This window comes from Protopterus annectens, chromosome 3.part0 (assembly GCF_019279795.1).
Source record: "Protopterus annectens isolate FY-2018-M chromosome 3.part0, PAN1.0, whole genome shotgun sequence".
NCBI classification, from domain to species: Eukaryota; Metazoa; Chordata; order Ceratodontiformes; family Protopteridae; genus Protopterus; species Protopterus annectens.
The window spans coordinates 1,844,734,302-1,844,760,772 of NC_056731.1; the positions used below are offsets into that span (position 1 = coordinate 1,844,734,302).

The 26,471-nt window shown below is 39.3% G+C and overlaps 1 protein-coding gene across 2 annotated transcripts in view; it reads right to left on the reverse strand.

The window, feature by feature from the left end:
- Positions 1-26,471, reverse strand: part of PGPEP1L (pyroglutamyl-peptidase I like) — a 1,609,062-nt gene that overhangs the window by 295,681 nt on the left and 1,286,910 nt on the right. For both annotated transcript variants that reach the window (XM_044065895.1, XM_044065896.1), the window contains one exon: positions 8,290-8,516. In XM_044065895.1, the coding sequence (XP_043921830.1) occupies positions 8,290-8,516 (227 nt within the window). The remainder of the gene's footprint in view (positions 1-8,289; positions 8,517-26,471) is intronic.

The following is a 26,471-nucleotide window of genomic DNA, read 5'->3' on the forward strand; positions in this document are numbered from 1 at the left end:
CAGTCATGATACCCAAAATTTTGTAAAAGTGGTATGGTATTCCTAATTTTCCTTTACATTCACTCATTCTGATGCATGATATAATTATTTAAGCACCAATGTGATGTATATCTACCGTGGCTTAGTGGAACTTCATGTTGTGTAGTGTGTGCAAGGTCTGGGGTATGAGACTTACAGAGGTGTTTTATTTTGCTCGTGAGCAGAACAAGGACCCTCACATGCAGAGTGACTACGGCACTTTTAAGCAGTTGTAAGCGGGTTTGCGCAATGCTTAGCATTGCTTAGCCAAGCGCAAACAAGCGCAAACCCGCACAAACCCGCTTACTACTGCTTAATAGTGCTTACTCCCACTCACCCCCGCGCTAATTTCTTTGAAAGAAAAGAAAAATGGGGAGATAGGAAAGTGGTGAAAAAGGGGCACAAAGAGGGAAAGACAGTATGGAAAATAGCTCAGGATGTGCAGGATGGGTGTAGGGAAGGTCCATAGCTGCCCATTTCTTCAACAGCAACAGCTGTGCATATGCAATAAATTTGGAGGTAGATATGAACCCTTCAACCCCTGAGAGAGGGGTGAGGACAACAAAGTATGTTGTAATGCCAATTAAATAACATTTCATGTATCCAGTGGACATGTGTGCAAAATGGGCAGCTATGTATGGGGCGTAATTTTTTTTTTTGGGAGCAGATTGCCCTTTTTTTTTCAGGTGAGAGTGGAATGTGGGGTAGAGGAAGTAGGTATATTTGGGGAGGTAGGTTGGGGAGGTAAACAGACAAGACAAACAAGATGCATACAGGGGTGGTATATGACACGTGGTGGGTTAGCACCTTTGACGGGGAGGGATGTTTGGAAATCACAAGCCCATGAGCCCCCAGATGGAAACAGTGGGACTGAGGTCCCCTCCCATGGGCAGTCACCACTGCACCTTCGCAGCCCAGAAGGTGGCCGTGCTAGGGACTGTGTAGGAGGGGCAGGCTGACTTGGGAGTTGCGCTACTCGGGCCTCAAGCTGGTGTAGAGGTTCTGCAACAGAACATTCAATCTATCTACGCACCACAGCCCGGACCGTTCGAAGGGTGATAGGTGCCTCTCCGCCCATGCTTGCATGGGGGGGGGCGAGCCCCATCCCCTGCAGTGCTTCCACCTGAAGGTGGCACAGGGCTAATGGAGGAGGAAGTCCCAGGCTGGGCACTAGATCTGCTGGTGCCAGGTGCCATGGCCAGCTGAGGTGGGACAGGTGGGTCCGCTGGGACCGGCCTTCCCATACGAACTATGTTTTGGAGAGTTTAATAAAGATATGGGTTAGTAACAGTCAACAGTATTCCCAATTAGTTATAACAGCATGCAGAAGTATTCCCATTAAATCAACACACCAGATTTGCAACAGTTGAAAAGCAAGCATAACACATGCATATATAGAACAATAGTGGACATTACAACAGAATGCAGGTTTAATTGATGGCAACAGACCACCAATATTGTGGTATTTAAACAGAATACTCTTAACTTCTCACTGAAGTGACAAAACAATTTTTATACATAACTCCTGCCGGTTGTTGTTGTTGTGTCTTTCAGCTTTTCCTGGTTAGGGGTCGCCACAGCAGAACTCCGGTCCGCTAATGATTGGCAGTAGATTTTTACGTGCCGAGTTGCCAGCCCTGATACACAACCTTCAACGAAGGCACACCCATTCACACATGTCTCCACATGGAAGACGCTCTAGCTGAGAATCGAACTGGACACCGTCTTACTGTGAGGCGACAATGCTACTACAGCACCACCACCGCAGTCACATAACTGCTTCCGGTACAATGTTATTTCCACGTGGCCTTTCTCTTTAGTAACTTCCACCTCTGTAAAATCTTAGAATGTATAAATGTAAATAGAAATGTAACTATTCTGTGTTTTACTGGAACTTAGTATAATGCAATGTAAGCAAATGGAGATTTTCTCCCTGGCCCTCCACTGAAAATGGGTATTACCCGGTCATACTATCCCTATAAACAAAGATAAATAAATAAATAGAAATAAATCAAAATATTTATAAACCAATAGGACATATGTCCCAACAAATGTTTTGAGATTAGACATACCAATTGAGGTGTGGAATTGCATTTTTATGCACATACAGTAGGATGGGAAAAGATAGCTCAATTAACAACTTATATATCCTTCTAGTTTTCACTACATTCCTATTAACTACAGTTATATGTCCCTTACATGTATTATTATGCTACCTAATGTCCTTATATTGTGCAATTGGATTTTGCTAGTTCATTATATACATGAGCTGTACCTTACATACAAATTGTTCAAGATGCAGATGTTACTGCAACATATTTTGAGAATTGCTCACACACACGACTGCTAAGATGGTACATTGATAGATCTACTTTCATATAATTATCTAGATATGTTCAGGTGAAAGTATCAGTTATATGTTAACAGCTCTTTACATTTCTGGCAGCACACTATTTCTGGAGAACACAATACCAAGCTACTCATGTGCCAGATTAAGCTGCACATACTGGGCATGAACCAACAGTTGAGGGCTGTAAATATGCATAAAAGCTACTGGCACTCCCTTCATCCACATTATATGGGCCTACCTAAGTGTGGGTTGACACTGCTTAATACAACAGTACTATTTGTAGAATGCAACAGTACAACAACATATCAAGGAAAATGGCACAGACGCACTCCAGGAATTATACACTTATTAAAGGAGTATTACACTTTTATTTATTGGGTTAAATAACTTTTTGAAGGCTCTCTCATTTATTTTATATAACAGTACATACAAAATACTTACTAACCTGCCTCATGACACAGCCTTTGCAGCCTATCTTCATGGGCTTGCAGGTTCATAGCCCGGTCACCTGCAGCTGTGAAGTAAATGCAGTCATATTGAGAAATACCAATCCATAGTATAGACAAACATGTCAATTCTTAACTACTTAATACAATGGCTACTTACTCAATACTGGGGCATTAGGCATCATACGGGATTCCTGGATCCACTGGTCCAGTTCATCACCCCGATGCCTCTTCAGGTCAGAATGATGGTGCCTGACCTGCTCACCAGTCCAAGGAACACCAGTGGCACTGGTGAGATCACGGGCAAGACGGTTGCAGGCCTCAGTTTTATACTGGGTACCTTGGTACTGTCCCTGCAGGAGTCTTTCCTCGTGTTTGTGGACAAGGAGCCAAACCATAATTTTGGACTCCTGAATGCCCCAGCGTTGCGCTCTACATCGAGTGCCTTCACCCACACCAGCCATGCTGACTGCAGAAGGAAGCTACAACCAGTTATAGCACATATTCCCGCCTGTGGAAATTAAATATGCCTCATTTCCTGCACTTATTTGTGATTGGCCAGTTTTGAAAAAGCTCAACTGTGGGCACGCCTGCTTAGCTGATGTTGGCAATGTTTAAAATCCCTTTGATAGATATGTCTCTGTTGAAAGTGCATGTTTGTGAAATGCTGTCATGGCCTAGTGGTTAAGTACTGTGACTATAGTGCACAGTATCCTGAGTTCGAGCCCTGTCACTGCTTTTTATTTTCCTGCTGGGCAGACCTGACTGGCTAAGGAACAGCAAAGCAGGTATGAGCGTGTTTAACTGACTTTGCTCGACTTTGCCTGACTTTGCTCGACTTTGCTTAATGTTGCCCAACGTTGCTCAATGCCTGACGTTGCCCTACGTTGCTCAACATTGCGCTTGTTAGAGGGGTGCGCAGCTATGCGCAAAATGCGCTGGTTAGTGTGGTGCACAGCTATGCGCAATTGTATTTAAATATGCTGAATACTGATAAAATGTGCTTAGCAGTGCTTCAAATTGCTTAAAATAGGGTACTCATGCCTCAGAATGCATAAACATTTCACCTTCATATATATAATTTGTGCACTACTACATTTAACATTTCAATGCTTTTTACAAAACTTACACATAAAAAATGTCAGGAAATATTTTTGTATACAGATTTCCCAGAGAAAATGGAATGTGCAGTAGTGAGACTCGAATCGGGAATACCTCTTCTTTGTGCGAAGGCTCTAACCACTACGCTATTGCTATGTTGCTTAATTTGCATATATTTTTCTTATTATCCTCTTCTGGTGTCTAAGCTGCTAACTGTAGCTAAGCAATGGGTAATCCCGCTCAACTACGGGCAGCTACATTGGAAGAAAAAAAAATATTTTTATTTTTTATTTTGTAAGTTGTTTAACATATGGGGAGTGTAGTGTTACATTGTACACATGTGAGCAGACTCGCTCATGTAACTGGAAGTTGCGTCATTTCTTCATTGCAAGGGCATGGATTTTTGGACTGCTCGGCAGTCAGACATGCCCCCTACACTCGTCCATGCTCCGTGTAAGCTTTAGAGTTGAGGCAGCATGCCCTCATTAATATGCATGGTGCGCTGCCATCATACTCTTACAGTGGTGCTTCCGTATAAGACTAATCTAATCTTACATGGAAGATTAGTAAATCCAGGGGAATGTGTTTACTTTGACTAATAAAATTTGGTTTAAGATCTAGAACCTAAAGAATACTACCACTATTAAAATAGTTTGTGCTGAAGTGTCTGCCATTTATACTTCTTTCATAACCCCTATTGTTCCAGATATATGAGCATTTGTTTGAAATGTGAGGACATAATTTGATTATGTCAAAAGGCTTAGGCTCCTTTCCATTGGAAATTATAGTGCACACTTTCTGATCTCCATTGGAGTGAATGAGTTAAAGCATCATTACCTTTCCCTTTTCCAAGGCACAGGCACGTCAGTCCTGCTGGTGTTAGGCAAAATAGTTGGTGTAGAAGATGCATGTATTATCCTCACTGGGCAGAGTACTCTCAGCAGGGTATTCAGCCTTAGTACAATGTCTCTAACAAGGAGCTGTCCACCTTTCAGCATGTCATTTCATTCAGTCAGGCAATCTATGACACTAGCTCTTTCATTGTTACCTGGGTGATTTCTGTGCAAATAAAAATACTACCCTCTGTCTCCTGAGGAAGGAAATGCTACATGTGCTGCACTAGCCTTTTATTTCCTGGCCAGAATGTGATGGGCTGTGTCCCCAAACCTTTCTTTGAATTTCCTGATAGTTATGTTAATTTAGTATAATATGGGGTTTATTCAGTTACTTGCATTCATTGCCAAGATAATTATTAAACTGTAACTACATGGGAAGTTGTGTTTCATGTGCAGTCCTTCATATACAATGCAATGAAAAACTCTATCCACCACCTTCTTATTGCCAACTCTTTAATATGCCACTCCTATCCTAACAGACTTAAACAATACTCAAAGAAAGAAACTTGCGTCCTGCTACAATAGTATAGCTAAATTTGCCACCAATCTCCTTCATAGGCCCCACCACTGTCATAGCTTAAAGCAATTAAACTGGCTTGAACTGCACAACTACCTAACATATTCACAAATGACTACAACACATAAACTCATTCATCATCCAGAAAAATGCCTTGCACTACAAAACTTATTACAGCCCTACTGTCCAGCAAGGGCCCGCCGTTCTAGTAGCAAACTCTTATTACTTACAAATAAGTCAAATAATGTTGCAGGACACTCACTCTACCCCCAATACATTGCTAAAGTCTGGAATAGTATCCCCATGCAAATAAAACTCACTGGCAAACTCAATAGTTTTAAATCACTGCTTAAACAACATCTTAACCAGTTCTGGTCCTGTAGATGCTCATTACAAGGTTAAGTCTTTGTGTTCACCGTATGACACTCTCCAAATGCTCTCCTTAAACAGAATACTCTTAACTTCTCACTGAAATGACAAAACAATTTTTATACATAACTGCTGCCGGTTATTGTTGTGTCTTTCGGCTTTTCCCGGTTAGGGGTCACCACAGCAGAACTCCGGTCCACTAATGATTGGCAGTAGATTTTTACATGCCGAGTTGCCAGCCCTGACACACAACCTTCAACGAAGGCATGCCCATTCATGCATGTCTCCACACAGAAGACGCTCTAGCTGAGAATCGAACTGGACAACGTCTTACTGTGAGGTGACAACGCTACCACAGCACCACCACCGCAGTCACATAACTGCTGCCAGTACAATGTCATTTCCACGTGGCCTTTCTCTTTAGTAACTTCCACCTCTGTAAAATCTTAGAATGTATAAATGTAAATAGAAATGTAACTATTCTGTGTTTTACTGGAACTTAGTATAATGCAATGTAAGCAAATGGAGCTTTTCTCCCTGGCCCTCCACTGAAAATGGGTATTACCCAGTCATACTATCCCTATAAACAAAGATAAATAAATAAATAAATGAATAAATAAATCATCATCATCATCATCATCATCATCTTCTTCTTTCAGCTGTTCCCGTTAGGGGTTGCCACAGCGGATCATCTGTTTCCATTTCTTCCTGTCCTCTGCATCTTGCTCTGTCACACCAACCACCTGCATATCCTCTCTCACCACATCCATAAACCTTATCTTAGGCCTTCCTCTTTTCCTGTTACCTGGTAGCTTCATCCTTATCATCTTTTTCCCAATATACTCAGCATCCCTCCTCAGCACATGTCTAAACCAACGTAATCTTGCCTCTCTGGCTTTGTCTCCAAACCTTCCAACCTGGGCTGACCCTCTAATATACTTATTCCTAATCCTGTCCACCCTCACCACACCCAGTGTAAATCTTAACATCTTTAATTCTGCCACATCCAGCTCTAACTACTGTCTTTTTGTCAGTGCCACTGTCTCTAACCCATATAACATAGCTGGTCTCACTACCCTCTTGTAGACCTTCCCTTTCACTCTTACTGGTATACGTCAGTCACAAATCACTCCTGACACTCTTCTCCACCCAATCCATCCTGCCTGTACTTTCTTCTTCACCTCTCTTCCACACTCACCATTACTTTGAACTATTGGTCCCAAGTATTTAAACTCATCCACCTTTGCCACCTCTACTCCTTGCATCCTCACCATTCCTCTATCCTCCCTCTCATTCACACACACATATATTTATTATATGTTTATTTATTTTATTTATTATATTTATTATTATATTATTATATTATTATTACATGTATGATATTTATTTATTTATTTTATATATATATATATATATATATATATATATATATATATATATATATATATATATTTTTTTTTTATTTTAAATAAATAAATAACTAAATAATAAATAAATACTGTAGTAAGTCATGCTGGTAGCTGTCTGTGTTTGCAAGGATGTTCATCATAATGACACCACCAAAGTCATGGCAGCACTGAGTGAATAGATGTGACAGTTCCTAGCTGAAAAACATGTAGTGTGTGAGAAGTAAATATACCGGGAGAACACCCTGGCTAAAATTCATAAAATGCTTAGAGCATCAGTGTGGTATGTAAATGACCTTTATTCTACTACATCAGTCATATGATTTCTTTCTCTACAAAAATTGCCACTTAAAATTGCCTCGAAAGGTCTAATTATGAATTTACGAAACATTGCCATAACTACTTTCCAAGCATTTTCTCTTGAATTTTTGTTCATTTTGGTGCATGTATGTATGTGCACCATATAGGTATATACGGGTCTATATTAGATCAGCGAACGCTGGTTGATCAAACTTATGTGAGCGAAAGATTAAAATATCAAAGCAACAGAAACCCGAATTTTTTCCCAGGGAAAGAATATGGTTGTCTGTTTCTGTTGCTTCGGTATTTTAAGTGCTGTGGTGGAAAGTTACGGGTCGGGTTCAGGTAACTGTGCGATTTTGTAGATGTGAGTATTAGGGCGGGTTAGGTGAGTTAGGGTTAGGGCATGGGTTAGGTATGTGTGCGATTGTATGGACGTGAGAGTTAGGGCGGGTTAGGTGAGTTAGGGTTAGGGAGCGGGTGAGGTGAGTGTGCGATAGTGACGGACTTCAGGGTTAGGGTTTGGGTTAAGGTAAGTGGATAGTTAGTGATTTGTGTATAGTTTAGTGTAGAGTTAGGTGTCAGATTTTAGGTGTATGTGTGTGGATTGCTGTTTGTTTGGTGTGCTTGTGTTGTGTGTATGTGTTTTGGATCAGTGATTTTTTTCCCTAGGAAAAAAATCGCTGTTCTGACAGTTCGACATTGTAAGCTTTCGCTTACGTAAGTTCAATCAATCAGCATTCACTTTTTTAAGTGTTCGCTGATCTAATATAGACCTGGTATATACACAGGTGGAGTCCATATGCCTGTGTGGGCCAGGGGTGAGGACAGGGTGTTAAAATTAAAAATGGCATCAAACTACATATGTCATAATACAGATATTTACCTTCCAGCATCTCTTGAAAAAATGACATCACTTTCCAATTGAGATAGTTGTCTACATAAAGTTTTCATATTAATTGCTGAGTCCAGCCTATTAGCACCATCCATAATACAGCAATTTGCTTCTGGGCAGCGTCCAGTTATGTCCCTCTCCCTGTAGCCTTTGTTCTTTCCTGTCTGTTCTAAGATAATGACTTTAGAGGATGTGGCTAGACCGACATGAATAGCCAGCTTTTCAAAGTAAAGAAAAAAGAAGAAAAAAGAACCACTGTTAGAATTTTTAGAATCAGAAACACATACAAATATCAGTATGACATATTTTACTGTGCGAGTAACAACACATAATGTATAAACAATGATGTAGTACATGGAGTGTTGTCATTACACTTAGATAGTGGCAAAAAGATAAGCCTATTACAAACTTTTCTGACGTCAGGACATTGCATAACAACCTTGTTATGCACTTTTTAAGCTTGGTATAATCTAGTCTCACATAAAGCAGGCACATAGAACAGCCCTAGAAATGTTTGACAACTTTAAAAGCTGTAAGACAATTTGTGCTACCACGGAGAAAAAATGTGGTACAATGAAGTGCCTACATTTTCTGGTCACCATATGTGGAGCAGTGCTAATCATTTTCATGTTGCTACATTTTTTTTTTGTCTCCGCAACAGGTAACACATCAGAGCAGGTAAAGGGCAGCTATCCTAGTACTTACATATGAAACTGTAAACCTTGGCTTGCATCAGAAATTAAAATAGAGCTCAACTGCAAGAATCTGCATGGGCCACTTTTGAAGTACTGCAGTCCTATTCAAGATAGGTCAATTTTTGAAACAACAGAAAATGATGTAGAAAGTTAATTAGTAAAGTAACTAAAATTATTATAACTTAAGCTGTTTGGTAACATGAACAGCTTTTGTCAGAATGTATTAACCTATCTGGTTGATCACAGTCACCTAAAATATAACTTCAGCTGAGAGCAGTTACTGCTTTACTTCTCTGCTGGCCATTACTGATATATTCACAAAGTTTTTTTTTTGATCATGGAGTACCTGTAGGACTTCACTGTTACATTCAGACTTCATGAAATGACCTTGGGCGAGGTCAGCAGATGGCTGAGGTTAAGCCCAATCTCAATCTCCACTGGAAATGAGTGAAACATTTATCTTTAAAACCTTTTGCCACATTATTATCCTGTTCCAGCAGTCTGATGCCTTCCCCAAGCTATGAAAAACTGCTACATTCACTCTCTCTCTACCCAAGCAAGAGTTAGTTCATCATGTGGAATCCTGTCTTCCTAGCTCTACAATTTCCACCCTTTCCAAAATCCTGCAAAAAGCTTTGATCAGCCAATGAGCTGGCCACTTCCTTGATTGCTATAGCTTTATATGAGAGCAACAACATGGCTTTCACAAAGAACAAGTAACCATATCTGATGTATTATTTTTAACAACATCTTGTGCAACCAAACAAATAGTAAAAAATGATAAACTGGCAGGAGTTATTTTTACATTCCTCACAAAAGTCTTTTTTTCAGTGAATCTTCAAAAGCTGGTTGGTAAATTGTTGTTCTGTGGGCTCCTACATCATGAGCTTCGTTAGTTTCAAAATTGCTCTTACTGATAGTCAGCCAAGCTCTATCCTATTTTAAGATGATTGCTACTAGAGTGTCCAAAAGGTTCAGTTCTGGCACCCCTTTGCTCAGTTCTGGCACAACTTTTGCTTACCAATTCCACTAATTATTTTCTTTCAATAGTTTTGCCATCCCTCCAGTGATCTGTGCAGATGACCATGCCATATGTTTAAGTTTGTAATAGAGTCTATTGAAGCTATGTCAGTGGTTTAATAAGGTCTGTCTTAAGTTTAAACTTAAAAAAATAATTGAAGCAATGCTCCTCAAAACAACAAGAATGCTTACCTACACCAGTGAAAACTCAATGGTAGCTTAATTTTAAGGTGGCTTCTTCCAAACTGTAAAAGTTATTCAAATGCCTGAATGTATGACTGGACCTTCACTTCATATAAAAATTGACAAGACATTCCGAAAAAAAATACAAATGTGCTATCTTTTTATCAGGAAACCTAGCTTTGTCCTTTGGAAGGGCCCAGCCTAGAGCATTCCCAGCCATTTGTTGTCCTTTCAATTTACAGAATGGAAGTGGTAATTAATAAAATTGTCAGACTACTGCTGAATACTCCAAGTGGGGAATATCATTCTATCACTCTAAATAAACCATGTTCCCCCATTCTACAGAAAGTGACTCCCCTATCTGTCTCATTATTTTGAAGCTACCATTTAGGGTAATTCTAAAAGCATAAGCCATTCACAGTCGATCGCAAAGTCTTGGTTCAGCAGTAGGTTTATGTTTTCATTAGAAGGATGTTTTAGGAAAAGTTTTCAAAAAGTAGTTGATCACATGGTCACAAGTATTTAAGCAATTAACACATTGATTAAGTTGCTTTAAATGTATTTAAAAGGACTGGTTGGATATTTAAACTGTGTTTCAATTTTAAGTGTTGGTCTGAGGAAGCTGGTGTATTATAGCCGGTGAAAGCGCTTACCATTTTGGATTAAAGGAGTCTTGTCTGTGAAGTTCGCTTGTTTGTGTTTTGAAAAGCCATTCACGTCTTCATTAAGGTCATCCACCAAAGACCAGTCCCAGTACTCCCTGCAATGCTACACCAGGGCCTTCTCAAACTTTGCCACCAAAATCTGCCACCTACTCCTAACCACTTTCAAGCTCATCAATATCTGCTTTACTTAAAGCAGTTTTAACTCAATAACACTTATGTGGTGTGGTATGTTGCACCCCTTACAGCCTACACACATTTTCACATTCCAGAGCCTTTTCTGAAAAATCAACTTAAAAAGCATAAGCTAATCAAGGCATTTCTACTGCAGGACATCCTAAATTAACAATCTTAGTGTCATTTTGTAGTGTTGTCGCCTCACAGTAAGACGCTGGCTGGTTCGATTCTCAGTTAGAGCGTCTTGTGCGTGGAGACATGAGTAAATGGGCGTACCTTCGTTGAAGGTTGTGCGTCAGGCCTGGCAAGCCGGTATGTAAAAATCAACTGCCAATCATTAGCGGACCGGAGTTCCGCTGTGGCGACCCCTAACCGGGAAAAGCCGAAAGACACAGACAGTGTCATTTTATTAATAAATCATTGCCCTTTCCAATTCTGCCTATTATAAGCTGGTAAGTCAGTTAAAAAGTTATAGCAACAAAAGGTCTGGACGCCATAAGGAGATATGGGTATTAAATGGAAGTATACAAAAAGGCACTATAGGTTTGAATGAGTTAAGGGATCATGGTACAATGGCTGACTTATACAATTGCCTTGATCATACTGCCTTTGGTTGCACTAAGTAGCTTATGTGTATTACATTATATTTGGGTGCAGGTGGTGGTGCAGTGTTCTGTTTTATTCATAGAATTCAAAGCAATTTAACCTTGCAACTATTAATACCTTGACAATACCCACCTATGAGCTCTACCTCTTTTTTTGTTGAGAGCTACGCCAGTTACTGCCATGATTGTGTCTTTTGGCTTTTCCCGGTTAGGGGTCGCCACAGCAGAACTCCGGTCCGCTAATGATTGGCAGTAGGTTTTTACATGCTGGCTTGCCGGGCCTAATGCACAACCTTCAATGAAGGAACACCCATTCATGCATGTCGACACACAGAAGACGCTCTAACTGAGAATCGAACGGGCAACGTCTAACTGTGAGGCGACAATGCTACCGCAGCACCACCACCGCAGTCAAGGTTTATTTATTTATTGACATTTGATTACTAGGAAAGTCTGACCCGGTAGGTGCCCATTTTCATTGAAGACCTGTGGAAAAAAGCTTTAAAATATTATAAAAACATTTTTAGAACAATCATTTTACAATCTTTACAAATAATACAAAAAAATCTACAGGAAAAATAATTGTACCAAATTGGACAATGTGAAAACAGGTGAGATGCAATGTATATGAAAATCATTTTATATTTACAGAAATTTTAGCCAGTTTATATAGAAATGAAATGCAAGTTAGTGTAATACAAGCAGAAATTGTAACATGAAGTAAAAGAAAAACAGGATTATGGCAAATTCTGAAAGAGGGTCAAGGAGAGAAATTAACTGAAATAACAAAGTGAGTGAAAAGGGAGAGCAAGGAGGTGTAAGGTATCAGTAGATACCTGTTCATATTTAGGGATATAGGGATATAGTTTATCCTGGAGTTGAGCAAGAATAGAAACAGCTTTTTGGCTAAGAAGTCTTTCAGAATGGTGTTAAATAACTGTATGGAGGGAGAGCATTGACCTGATGGATACAGGTAAGGACTTCCATGCCTTAGCAACATGATATGAGTACAAACCATGTCCAGCAGATCTGATGATTTGATAGGTTTGTAGATGGTGAGGATTTTTTGGTCACTGAATTGTAATGACCAACTGTGAGCATTGTTGAACAGTATTTAGTGCTGGACAAGCAGATGGATGGTGGATAATTTTATAGGTGGTAAGAAACTGTGTATGTTAGTTGCTGGGGTAGTTCTAAGCAATTTAGGCTTTTTAGTGTCATACATTGGTGGCTTCTGAAAGGGGTATTTGCTGCAGATGTAGCCACTTTATTATAACACTGTTTAATTTTTGATTTTTGTGATACTTGGAGGTTAGTAAGGATGGGATCACCATAAACTAGTGAGGGGGAGGAGGTGAAGTAGTGGCAAGTGTATTTGTAGATGCATTGGTGAAAAAGATGTGGGCTCTGTAACGCATCCATAATTTTTTGATGAGTTTTTCATGCAATTTTGTGTATGCATGTCAAATTTAAGATTATTGCCCACTACCTAACATTATAATTTGCTATAAGAAGTCACTTCAGTGGTTGTATTATTAAGAGAGGGGATTTCAAATCTTTCTGAGTAATTTTTTGGAGATGTGCCATGTTGTCAGATGTGCATGAGTGTGGAGCCATCTGTGTATTAGGGACACCTGTCGTGTGGATGTGTGTTTGATGTTGGTGAGAATGTTAAAGAGTTGGGGAGCAAGGACAGAGCCTTGTGGTACACCAATATAACATGGCGGTATGGAGAGAGGGAGGGTGGAGTGCCATTTGTGCCATTTGAGGGTATCCATCCTGTCATTAATATTCTGTTTGAAGAATGATAATGTATTGCAATGCTTAACCTGAAATGTCAGCTTATTCCAGAAGTAGGGGATGTGCTGCATAATGAATCTCTCTCTCCACTGCATTCTTTTCATCTGCTGGTGAATATTTAGGTCCTCGTTTCTTGTGTTTACTAAGCTATTAGACTTGTGGAGATATAGCAGATCAAGGACAACATGGTCTCTAATGGTATAGTAGGGAGCCACTGATCACTCCTCAAGAGTCTATAAGATAATGAATAAAGGGATAAAGATTCTAGCCTTTCTTTAGCTTAGGATCATTAAGCCTGAAATCACTGTAGGAACTTCTGGGGTTTCTATACTTGTTTGATATGTCAAGTGAGGTACATCCTGAGGGGACCATTGTTTTCTATAATTAGTGCAATTAGTGTTGATTATAAACTAACAATAACATATCTACATCTGAAGAATAAGTCCTTAGCTATTAGCTGTGCTAAGCAGAATGACTTTATGACTAAAGTTGTAATATGATAGTTGAAGGACAGGAAAATGTTAAGCCAGGTATCTGGGTCCCCAACTACATTTTCTTTTAGTAGTGGAGTATTGCCAGTATCATATGTTGAGAGTATTGCTTGCCAAATGAAACAATACTGCTTTTTTCATGTTTAACTTGAGTCCATTTTCAGTATAACAGGTATTAACTAAGGTAAGTTCTTTCTGAAGGTTACAGGTCTCTGAACAAGTTTGGCAATACAATGCAGTTTGCAGACATCTGCAGACTTAGCTAACCAGAGGTCATAGTTCACAGTTTGGAGATCAGAGTAGTAAATGCTGAAAAGGAGGGTTCCCAGTACAGAGCCGTAGGGGGCTCTGATTTTTACCTTAATAGTCCAAGATGTGGTACCTGCTACATAAACTATGTGAGGTCTGTCTTTTAGCCAGTTTGCTATCCACCTTAACACTTAAGGATCTACATTTAAAACATTTAGCTTACTTACAATGCCTGCATGGGGTACGGTGTCAAACACATTAGCATTAGGATACATTGTGTGAAAAGCATGACTGCTTTCAACAGCCTGTGTGACCTTGTCAAAGAAGCTAATACAATTTAATTGGCAGTATCTTCCTTTTTCATGAAGCTGAACTGTTGAGGGTCTAGTCTAATGACACAATTAAAGAGATCAATTATGATATGCTTCATAGCTTTGCAGAACAGGGTCATAAGGCTGATGGGTCTATAATTAGCTCGATCCATGGTAAAGCTATGTTTGTAGAAGGTGTGATGCCCCTGCACTGGACCAGTAATCAAGGAGCCTCAATCCTCACCACTAGCACCAGTGAGGGATGTACACATTGGGAGGATGACAAGTACACACACAGGAAAGTACAATTTCCCTTTAAGAACACACAGAGATTACAGTTAATCTGGGGGCTGGTTTCCCGCTCTTTCTCCAGATCCCCAATAAGACTCCCCACTGGCACAACTATAGTGTTAAGATGTCAACTGAGTGGCCAAGCCAAAACCTCCAGCACCCTCTCTGTCCAACCAGTGCTTCGTGTCTCTGCCCAAGTAGCTGACACACACACACACACACACACACACACACACACACACACACACACACACACACACACACACAATTACAAATTTAATTTTTACACAAACACACACCTGGGAAAGGCTGGCACAGGTTTACTAGCTATGCCCCCTTCTGCCCAGACTATTTATCAACTACTTTTAAGGCCCTTACCAAAGGGTCCCCTATTTTACTGTGTAATGTTACTATTAATCTGAATGGTAATCTGACCAAGAGCAAGGCTATTTAGGGGTGGCCTGTACAGTGTCACTAAATACATATGCAAGTATCCTAAGAGCTTAAATATCTCTAAACAAACCAGCCACAATTAAAATGTTTAAATATATTTAATAATAAATAATAAAAGAACAAAACAATACTCAAACAACACAGTAACTACAGAGTTCAGAATCACAGGAAATAGTTTAAAACAACATTGCAGGACAGTCTCAAATAAATACAGAAAACATCTAAACTAATCTTTACTATATTCCTATCTATATCTAAAAGATAGTATGCTCTAAATAACTTACTTACAGAGCAAGGCAAATGCAGATGAGTGGATGTTCTTGCTAGGTCCAAAACAAGATACAAAATGCACAGACTCTGAGAGAGTTCCCAAATTAATATCAAAACATTACTGCTGGGTTAGCCTGGATGACATCACCCTTTGTCACCTGCCTTCAGTTCCCAGGCTAACAGAAACGTAACAAAATTTAACATTTCTCTGTGAAAAATACATGTCTCTCAGATGTTTGCTCAGAACTGGAAGTCCTAAAACAATTAAATACTTTTACATTTTAGACCTAGTAATTACCTCTATCCAAGACAATAGAAAGAAACTTCTAGCTCTAGACATTGTGTCTGCTTGCTGCACCAAAACTACTTTTTCTAGCACATCGTAAAGCACTTTTAATTTCAACTTATTTTTTTGAAATTTTTCAAGTTAACTCTGTATGTTCCAGCTTCTAGTATTAAACATACATTTGCACAGGTATATAGTTTATATACATTGCTGTTCTTTTCCAGTAGGGTACATTGTGGTTACATTCTTGAAGCTCAGTACATAACATGCTGTTCAACACACACTTTTGTACCAGTGGTTTAATATACACATAACATATAGTTCTCTTACATTTGTAAGGCTACCATAGGAATCATATTAATATTCACAAATTATATATGATTATTTGCAACATTCTAGATAGCTGGGCTGGCAGTGTCACAGAAGGGTATCAAAAATGGGGTGCACCATAATTCAGAAACAAATCCTGTGGTTAAACTTAGGTTAAACAATTTGAGCAGAGATTCAGTGAGGATGTTTGGTGCTGTTTATTAGACATCCAGGTATGCTGCTGCACCCCATGGAGGAAGCACTTTTGGTCTTCAAAAGCTCTTTCATAACACATTTCTTGGTGATAATAGGCATTGTTATGGATTCTGGAATATGTGAAGTTTGAATAGATGTTTCAGGGGATGAAATTAGCAATAAACTTGTTTGCTAGTTGTGATGTCTGGCTATATCTCACTGGACTGACACCAATTAAATGTAATGTCCCTTACTATCCTGGGTCAGTTACTAAGGAGCTTCAGCCCTCACTACTGACTCCAATATGAGACTGTCACTTAAACATAAGTAATATTTCACAATTTTCCCCTAATAGCACAACAGGAATACACTCTATTTTCCTGGGACTGGATTATATACCTCTGTCCACCCTAAATGTATTTGGTACTTATGTATTATTGGAACCATGTTTTCTCGCCAGCCTGTTATTTGTTTTATTGACTCCTTCCATGCGCCACAGTGTATGCAGCCTAATGGGGGAATAATCATAAAAACATAACATAATATGCTGTATATATTAAATATTCCATATTTATGCAGCTGTAGGCAACCTGAAGTAGATTCTCAATGGCAAATGTTACATATTGTATTGTGCTGTGTAGAGTTATAGCATATTAATTTGGTGTCCAGGCTGACATTATGTGACACTTTCCTCACCCCAGACCAATGCCAGCCACAACACAGTCACAATCTAGCCATACCTGCAATACCCTCAGCCAACTGATACATTCTTTGTGAAATACCGAAATAAGTTGTCATGTATTGCTACAGATCAGGTTCTGATGAATGTATTTACAGCTTTTAAAATTTATAATAACTGCATAATAAAATAACGGCCTGGTGAGAAAGCATGGTTGTGATCTTATTTAAATAAATATTGTGCCAGCAAGAATATATGTCAGACAATCCTACTCAGTACCATTAAATCAACTGCAAAGCAATGACTACTTTCTCAACAATACAAATAACATGCTGGTGAAAATGTGTGGTTGCGAAAACACAAACAATGGGCTGTTGAGAAAGCATGGTTGCGATAATACGTAAGCACCATGTATTTTCTTATTATACACTTAGAGCAATATGTCCCAGTTTAAGTCCTCTGAAACACTCACACTCAAAGTATGTTTAAATCTCACACGTCCAAACATTTTTGGGAAAGCCTGACACAGATTTCCAGTTGTGTCCCTTCCCAAAAATAATACGGTAATGCTGCCACCAATCAGAGTGTCTTTGTGCCCTTCTAAAGGGGTATCTAATTATAAAAATTAGTAACCAAAAGTAATGCACTCAGTAGCCATCAAGGAAAACTCCACTTTATTTAAATCAAACACCAGGAAAATCCATTAGTTGTTAAGCGCTTTCATCATAGACAATGACTTCATCAAAACTGATGAAGTCATTGTCTATGATGAAAGCACTTAACAACTAATTTATTTTGCTGGTGTTTGATTCAAATAAAGTGGAGTTTTCCTTGATGGCTACTGGGTGCATTACTTTTGGTTACTAGTATTTTTCGTGCATCCTGGAACTTTTTATCATTTGGTTATTATGAAAATTAAATATCAAAATAAATGATAGCTATGACCATGCACAGCTAGGCCTTCAAGATGACCTGGGGAGTATCAAACAGGTAGAAACACTCTCTGATCTCTAAAGAAAAACACTGATTTTCAGCCACAATGTAAAGTAATGAAAAACATTTAGTAATAAGTAAAATGATTACAAGAATGTAAATCAATAGCTTTCAATAGATACCAGAATTCAGTCATCAGAAATGTAAACTCAAACTATAGGATGAGTCCATTATTCTAGAAAAGCTCTATCTTAATAACTAAGCTTTTCTAATCTAAATAAAGCATACTATCCCTGATCTAGTCTGACACATAATGGCAAGGCCCAGGCAGTCTTACAGTTTTTGGTGAGTTCTCTTTCTGACTGCAACTCTTCACTAACAGCTGTTCTTCACAAAACTGCTCAGCACTTGACAAACTGCAGTCTGAACTGTCTTATTAAAAAAAAGTCAGCTGTTGGAAAATGTTCTTTTCCTGTCAATCAGCTGTTCAAAAAATCACCTAGCAACCAGGAACATTCTAATGAATCACCTACTGTTAAGCTGATTCTCCACAGTACTTTAGAATGTCCCTCACAAACATGTGCAATTAGAAGTGTATCAAAAAACTTCCAGACTCTTTAAACATTCTGTTTACACAGTGAAATACTCAAAATGTAAAACTTATTTACATTTTCTCAATTAGGCATGCTGGCATATAGTACAAGTTAATCTGAGAATATGCACAAATCTCCTGCCAAACGTGCTAACACAGGTGACAGTGTTTTCAGTTTCTTCACATTCTGCCCCCTCCTTATGACTCAAGCACAATTTTTAAGTGACCCTTGAAAACCGACTCTTGAAAAAATGAGTCTACCTAAGAATATCAACCCACTCTTTTCCTGGGCAATTCATCTGCATTGGAATTATTAACCCCACTGCAGCATTCTTCTCCTTCTGAAGAAACTTGGCTGAGCACAGCCCTTTTACCACATTTTGAAGCATCCACCGGTACAATAAATTCTTTATTGTAGTCTGGGTTGGCTAACCCAGGGGGCCCTCCCAAAATCTCTTTAAGTTTTTGCAATTGGGCACAAATGTCCTATAGTACCCTGCTGTCCCCAGAAATGCTCTCACTTGTTTCTTTGTAACAGGAACTCACCATGCTTGAATAGCTTCCACCTTGAGATGTTCTGGCCTAATTTTGCCACTTCCCACTCTGTGTCCTAAGTAAGTGACCTCTGCCATACCCACTTGACACAAACTGGGATTAATGGCTAATCCTGCCCTACTTCATCTAACCAAGACCTCCCTCACATGTTGGAGATGTTCCTGCCAGGAGTGGCTGCAAATAGAGATGTCATCCAAGTATGCTAGAGCATATTCCCCTGCTTCTACCAAGATATAGTCTGCCAGCCTCGGGGAAAGTTGTTGGGGCATTTTTCATTCCAAAAGGCATCCTAGTAAATTCATACAATCCATAAGGGATTACAAAGGCTGACCTTTCTCTAACAACAAAAGTCAAGGGTACCTGCCAGTATCCCTTAGTCAAATCAATAGTGGTCAGATACCTAGCCGACCTAGCTGTTCTAGGGCTTCATCTGTCCTTGGCATGGGATATACATGTGACTCTGTGCAATTATTTAATTTCTGGTAGTCCACACAGAATCTCACACTACCATCCTTTGTTGGCACTAGCACTACTGGGGAAGCCCAAGGACTGTTAGACTCTTGAATTATCTCCATTTCTAGCATTTCCCTTATTTCTTCTTTCAGAGTCTGCTTCACTCTCTCAGGTACTATATAAGGAACCTGCTTAATAGTTTTTTGGGGTCCTGCGTCCACATGGTGCTGCACCAAGTCAGTACACCCAGGTTTCCCTATGAACATATCTGTAAATTCCTGCAATACTGTTTTTATCTCCCAGACTTGACTAGCAGTTAAGTTCTGCAATATGGTGATCTCTTCCACAGAGGTATCAATCCTAGCCTCACACAAAAGATCAGTTACCATATCCCTTTCAGACTCTTCCTGCCATCCACTTTGAACGCTCAATACTAAGGCTTCCCTGTCATGATAAGGTTTCATCATATTTACATGATCCAGTTTGTGCCCTTGTCTCCTAACTACCAAATTCACCATGTAGTTCACACCATTGATTTTCCTTACCACCTCAAAGGGTCCCTCCCTAGCTGCTTGTAACTTGTTATGTCTAACAGGAACAATTACCATCATCTTCTGTCCCTCAACATACTGTCGGGCTTGAGCATTCCTGTCATACCATACCTTCTTTTGTTGTTGGGCCTCTGCTAGGATCTCTTGAGCTAGAACCATGAGCTCCTTAACTCTTGTCTAAAAGTTGACTCTTTGTGAGATTCACTCTCACCTTCCCACTCATCTTTAATTAAATCTAAGGGTCCCTTTACCCTAGGCCTGTATAACAACTCAAAGAGTGAAAAACCTGCAGATTCCTGTGGTACTTCCCTGTGTGCAAATAACAGATGGGGTAAATAATTGTCCCACTGCCTTTTAAACTGGTCTGCACATGCCTATAGCATAGTCTTCAATGTAGAGTTTAATCTCTCCACAAGACCATTAGTCTGGGGATGGTAGGGGATGGTCTTTAGATGTTTCACCCCACAATGCTTTCACAGACAAGTCAGCAAGTCTGACATGAATTTGGCGCCTTGGTCAGTCAGTCAGTATTTCCCATGGAAAACCTACTCTGCTGAAGATTTCTAGCAAAGCATTTGCCACCTTTTCTACATCAATAACACCTGCAAAAGGTATATTAGGGACTTTAGTTAGAAGTGGCAGATGGTAGTCTCTAGGCTCTACCAACTGCCATACTACCTCACCTTCCAGCCTTCCCTTAGGAGTCCACTTTCTATACAATAAGCCTTCCTTCTCTGCCTTAATATCCCCTTCCCATGGAATATCAGGGACTATAGCCAGAAATGGCAGATGGTAGGTGCTATGCTCTACCAACTGCCGTACTACCTCACCTTCCAGCCCTCCTTTAGGAGTCCACTCTATACAACAAACCCTTGTTCTTGTACACATACTTCCCTCTTCCTTGAGCATCAGGTGCTTCCTTAACCAACTCCCTCAAGCTTTGTACTGTGGGGACCATAAGTTGAGCCTTTCTCAACTGTACATTTGTGACCCTCCCAAGCTCCCCTTCCACAGGAAGCCTAGTATCTTCTGAGAGCTGTACCTCACTGTCAATCTGGATATCATCACTCCCCTCCATCCTTACAGTTTTTGTGTCCAAGGGAACATCAGTACCTCCCAGCAGCTGTGGCTCACTGTCAGACTTACTGCTACAGGATAGCTCCTTCTCTGAAACAGCCACCACACCAGTCCCAGCTTCAGGTATGAGATCTGTCTGGTTCTGTTCCTCACTGCTGGACCTACATGCTTTCTCCAAGCCTGACTGCATGTCACTGCATGTACACAAGGTACTGCATCATCAAAGTCATTCCCTATCAGGACATCTGCAGGAATATCCTCAAACACACCTGCTTGCTTGCTTCCTCTTCCATCCTCCCAGTCAAGATGAACCCTAGCCAAAGGTATTTGGAACGGGGTCCTTCCCAATGCTTTGCCTTGAGTAGAATGCCCAAGCAAGTACTGCTCTTCTCTAACCACTGCAGGCCTCACAATGGTTATATCAGGAGGTGTGTCCCTCTTAGTAGTTATCTGTTTACTATCTGCTAAGAGTGGATATAAATTTTGGTGATAATTTGGCACTCCAGTTGTTTCTAAACAACTTAACACTGGCAGTTTGTCATCACCACTTGCTGGCTCCCTCACCTTTTGTTCCTCACCTTGCATTGATGAACATTTGACTGGTATATGTCCCCTCTAATTACACTTGAAATATCTAATCCCTAACCGTGCACTTGGATTAGTAGTTTCCTCCATAACTGGTGTACTCTGTTGGAGTGGTTTAGACTACCCCCCCATAGGTTCCCTTGTACAGCACTGGGTGTCCATTTCCTATGCAGTGGTGCTCTGCTTGCCAAGTAGAGATCCCCTTTTCTTCCTAACTCCTCTGCAGAGTTGCACTCATGGTCTGCTAACCAAACTCTTGTGTCATCAGGTAAAGTACTGAGGAATTTTTCCCTCACCAAAAGGTCTGCCAGTCCCTCAAAAGTTCTGACATGACACGCACTCACCCATCTGTGAAAGTAAGTACTTAAGTCAGCAATATAATCATGTATGCTTTCATCTGCCTTGTGTCTGTGTTCACAAAACTTTTTTCTTTAAGCTTCAGGTGTTAGTTTAAAACAGTCAAGCAAGCCAACATTTCATTTTATCATAATTCAAACAATCTACATCATTTAACTTTGCTACAGCCTGGACAGCTTTACCATGGAGTAAAGGAGTCAGTAGCTGAATGCAGAGTTTATGGTCAACATCATATTGTCTACATACCCTCTCATAAATATGAATAAAACTATCAAAGTCATCCCCATCCCTGTACTGAGGAAACAGTTTACTGACCTGTATGGCTTCTGGGGTCCAGTTATTCCCTTCTTCATTACCTCCATGACCCTCTTGAAGGGTGTGAAGCTCCATTTCATGCTAGCACTGTCTCTTGTTGTCCTCAGCTTCTAAACACCTCACTCTGTCTTTGGTCTCTGGCTGTTTAGTCTCCAGTTCATATTTTTGCTGCTTCTCCTCACCCTCTAGATGTTGCATTCGCTCCGTGGCCTCCAGACATTGGGTCTCCAGGTGCAGTTTCTCCTCGATCTCTAGACATTTGACCTCCAGTTCACACTGGCGCCACTTCTCCTTAGCCTCCATTTCCAATCTCCTTAACTCCAGACAGATTCTCAGGTCCTCTGAAGAAAATGTGGGCTGTCTTGTCTTGGCAGTCAACAACACCAAACTGGATATCCTCCGAACAGATGGTCTGAACTATGGCTGCAACCAAGGCTGACATCATTGCTTCCTTTATCAGGTTGGCATGCACTAATCCTCTGGCTTCACACTCCTTAGCCAACTGCATCTTTGTCAGCTTGCTAAAATCTTCTGCTGACATCCTTGCCTGCTATCCCTGACTAACTAGAAACAATAAATAAAACTGTGGTGGATTAAAATTCTGAATGTTTACCTTGTGACTGTCAAGAGTGCACACCTTAATGACAACTGCATACAGGCCACTGGAATCCAATTAAAAATCTCACACTGCTGGCACCAATTAATATGACATCCAGCTATAGCTCACTGGACTGCCACCAATTAAATGTGATGTCCCTTACTATCCTGGGTCAGTAACTAAGGAGCTTCAGTCCTCACTACTGACTCCAATATGAGACTGTCACTTAACTCATTACATCTGAGTGATGCCTACAAGTGCATCTGCAGTTAACTCTTACCGACACCTCTACGCATCAAATATTGCTTGTTCATATTTGCAGCAATAATTCCAAAACCATGCTATGTACAAGGTTTTCAAAAATTTCATCTTAAAGCTTATACAATAGCAAACTGAATTGCCTAAATGTTTGACCTCTGTCTAGTGCAGATAAATAGATATTAACTGTTGTTTTTATGATATTAATTTATATAGGGTATAATTTTAAAATTTTTTTAAATATTTCAACAATCAAGTAACGCAGACAGAACTCCTTAGCCTCATATGAAAACTCTCAGCTAGATGAATAAAATGCTGCTGACAGTATGTTTGAAACTTGAGTGATTGCTGAGATAGTGTAAATTATTTACAAAATATTACAAATGTAATAGTTACTGTGTTTACTGTGACTTATTATTTATTTATTTATTTTATTTTACATTTGTTGACCAGGCTAGTCTAACTGGATATATGTCCATTTTCAGTAGAGGCCCGGGGAGAAAAGCTCCAGGAAATAACATACAATGTAAGAAAAAGCATTGAGATAGTCATATGCAGCAATAATGAAGACATCAAAAACAGTTTAAACAGCTATAATTATAACAGAGAGTAATTATAAAATTTGGTTTAAGACCTAGAACCTGAAGAATACTACCACTATGAAAAATATTTTGTGTAGAAGAGTTTGCCATTCATACTTCTATCATATCGTCTATGGTTCCAGAGATATGAACATTTGTTCAAAATGTTAGGACATCATTTGATTCTGTCAAATGGCTTAGGCTCTGCCCATTGGAAGTTACAGTGCAAACTTTCTGAGCTCTGTTGGAGTGAATGAGTTAAACATAAGCAATATTATACAATTTTCCCATAAGAGCACAACAGAAACACACTCTATTTTCCTGGGACTAGACTATATACCTCTGTCCACCTCAAATGTATTTTCTTATTATGCACTTCAGAGCAATGTGTCCCAGTTTAAGACCTTTGATACACTCACACTGAAAGTAAATTTAAATCTCACACATCCAAACACTTCTGGGAAAGCCTGACACAGGTTTCCAGCTGTGTCCCTTCCACAAAATAATATGGTAATGCTGCCACCAATCAGAGTGTGTTCATGCCCTTCTAAGGGGTTGTCCAATTATGAAAATTAAATATCAAAATGAATGATAGCTATGACCACAAGCGACCAGGCCTTCAAAGTGACCTGGGGAGTATCAAACAGGTAGAAGTACTCTCTAATCTGTAAAGAAAAAGACTGATTTCCAGCCACAATGTAAAGTAATGAAAAACATTTAATAATAAGTAAAATGATTACAAGAATATAAATCAATAGCTTTCAATAAACACCAGAATTCAATCACCAGAAATGTAAAATCAAACTTTAGGGTAGGACTCCATTTTTCTAGAAAAACTCTATCTTAATGACTAAGCTTCATTAATCTAACTAAAGAATACTGCCCCTGATCTAATCTAACACATAACAGCAAGGCCAAAGCAGGCTTACAGTTTTTGGTGAGTCCTTTTTTATGGGTATCCACTGACTGCAATGCTTCACTAACAGCTGCTCTTCACAAAACTGCTCATAACTCAACAAACTGCAGTCTCAACTGTCTTATTTAAAAAAAATAGTCAGTTGTATGAAAAAAGTTATTTTCCTATTAATCAGCTGTTCAGAAAAAATCACCTAGCAACCAGGAACATTCTAATGACATCACCTAGTGTTCAGCTGATTCTCCACAGTACTTTAGAATTTCCTTCACAAATGCACAATTAGAAATGTATCAAAACACTGTCAGACTCTTTAAACATTATGTTTGCACAGGGAAATACTCAACATTTAAAACTTATTTACATTTTCTCAATTAGACATGCTGGGATACAATACAAGTAAATCTGAGAATATACACAAATCTCCTGTCATTCATGCTAACACAAATGAGAGTGTTTTCAATTTCTTTACACTAGTACATGGAAAAAGTTTATTGGGCCAGAGGTGGTGGCCCTGTTTAGGATATCTCCTGAGCATTGTAGAGTACTATTCCTTAGTTTTCTACCCTAGCTAAAGAAAGATTTATAGTTATTCTTATCTTCAGAAGTCTAAAATCATGGGCTAATTTACTAATCTTAAGAGTATTTTTCAGTTACTTGGAAAAATGAATTGTCATTGCATTTTTCTACGTTTGGAGATGCTAATTCTATGCATTTGTCTAAGTGGGAGTACAACTCCTTTGTGAAGCTGATTGTGTCCAATCTGGAATTGTCATAGGTGAATTTTGACATTTTTTCATCCATCTAAAGTGCTTAAATTCAGAAACACCGATGTAAAAGGGCTTTGGAATTTTTGTTGATAAGGAGTTCTTAAGTTTCACTGCATTGTGGTCAGACTGGTCAGTGATTTGATAACTGCAAATGCTGAACATGGGGGGGGGCTAGGTTGGTGAGAACCAGGTCTTATACTTTTGAGCCTATCACTGGGATATGGAGCAGTTCGTCTAAGGGACTGGCATTAATAAAGTCCAGGAATCTTTATGCATATTTGTTCTTGTTAGTAGTACAAAAGATAGCACACTCACCTTTGATACATAAGTATGTGGGTTCTATTCCCACACCAGACAGATGGCTAACTGACACTGCAATGCAGCATAAGGAGAGTGCTGTACACGTAAATGTGTAGTCCTTTAGATGAGATGTTAAACCAAGGTCCCATCGGCTTGAGTTTGTGGTAGCTTAGGTGGATGTAAATGATCCCATGGCACTATACCTATAAAAAAGAATAGGGGTAGTTCAGTTAACACAATATTACATATTTACAAAATGTATATATTTACAGTCTCATATATACACATTTCTTTTTTTTAACTATTTATCATTTTTCTTATAATATTCTCATTGTTATTCTTCCATAATTGTCCTCAACTCCTTCTTCCACAACCATAATCTAAATGTTTTCACAATACATCTGCCAAAACCATTTCCCATTAAATAAAACTTCACTCAATTTTTCATTCCAAGTAACCCATGTTATATAACTTCTTATCAACCCTTCTCTTATATTCTTCCTTCTTGTATTTATAATAGCCATACATAATAATACTCGTACCTAAATTGTTTATGTCATTAATATTCGCAAAAAAAATTTATCACACAACTTTTTCTAGAGTTTCACCACTTTTTTACATTTCAAAAAACATGTTCTGTTGTCACTTCCTCCTCACAA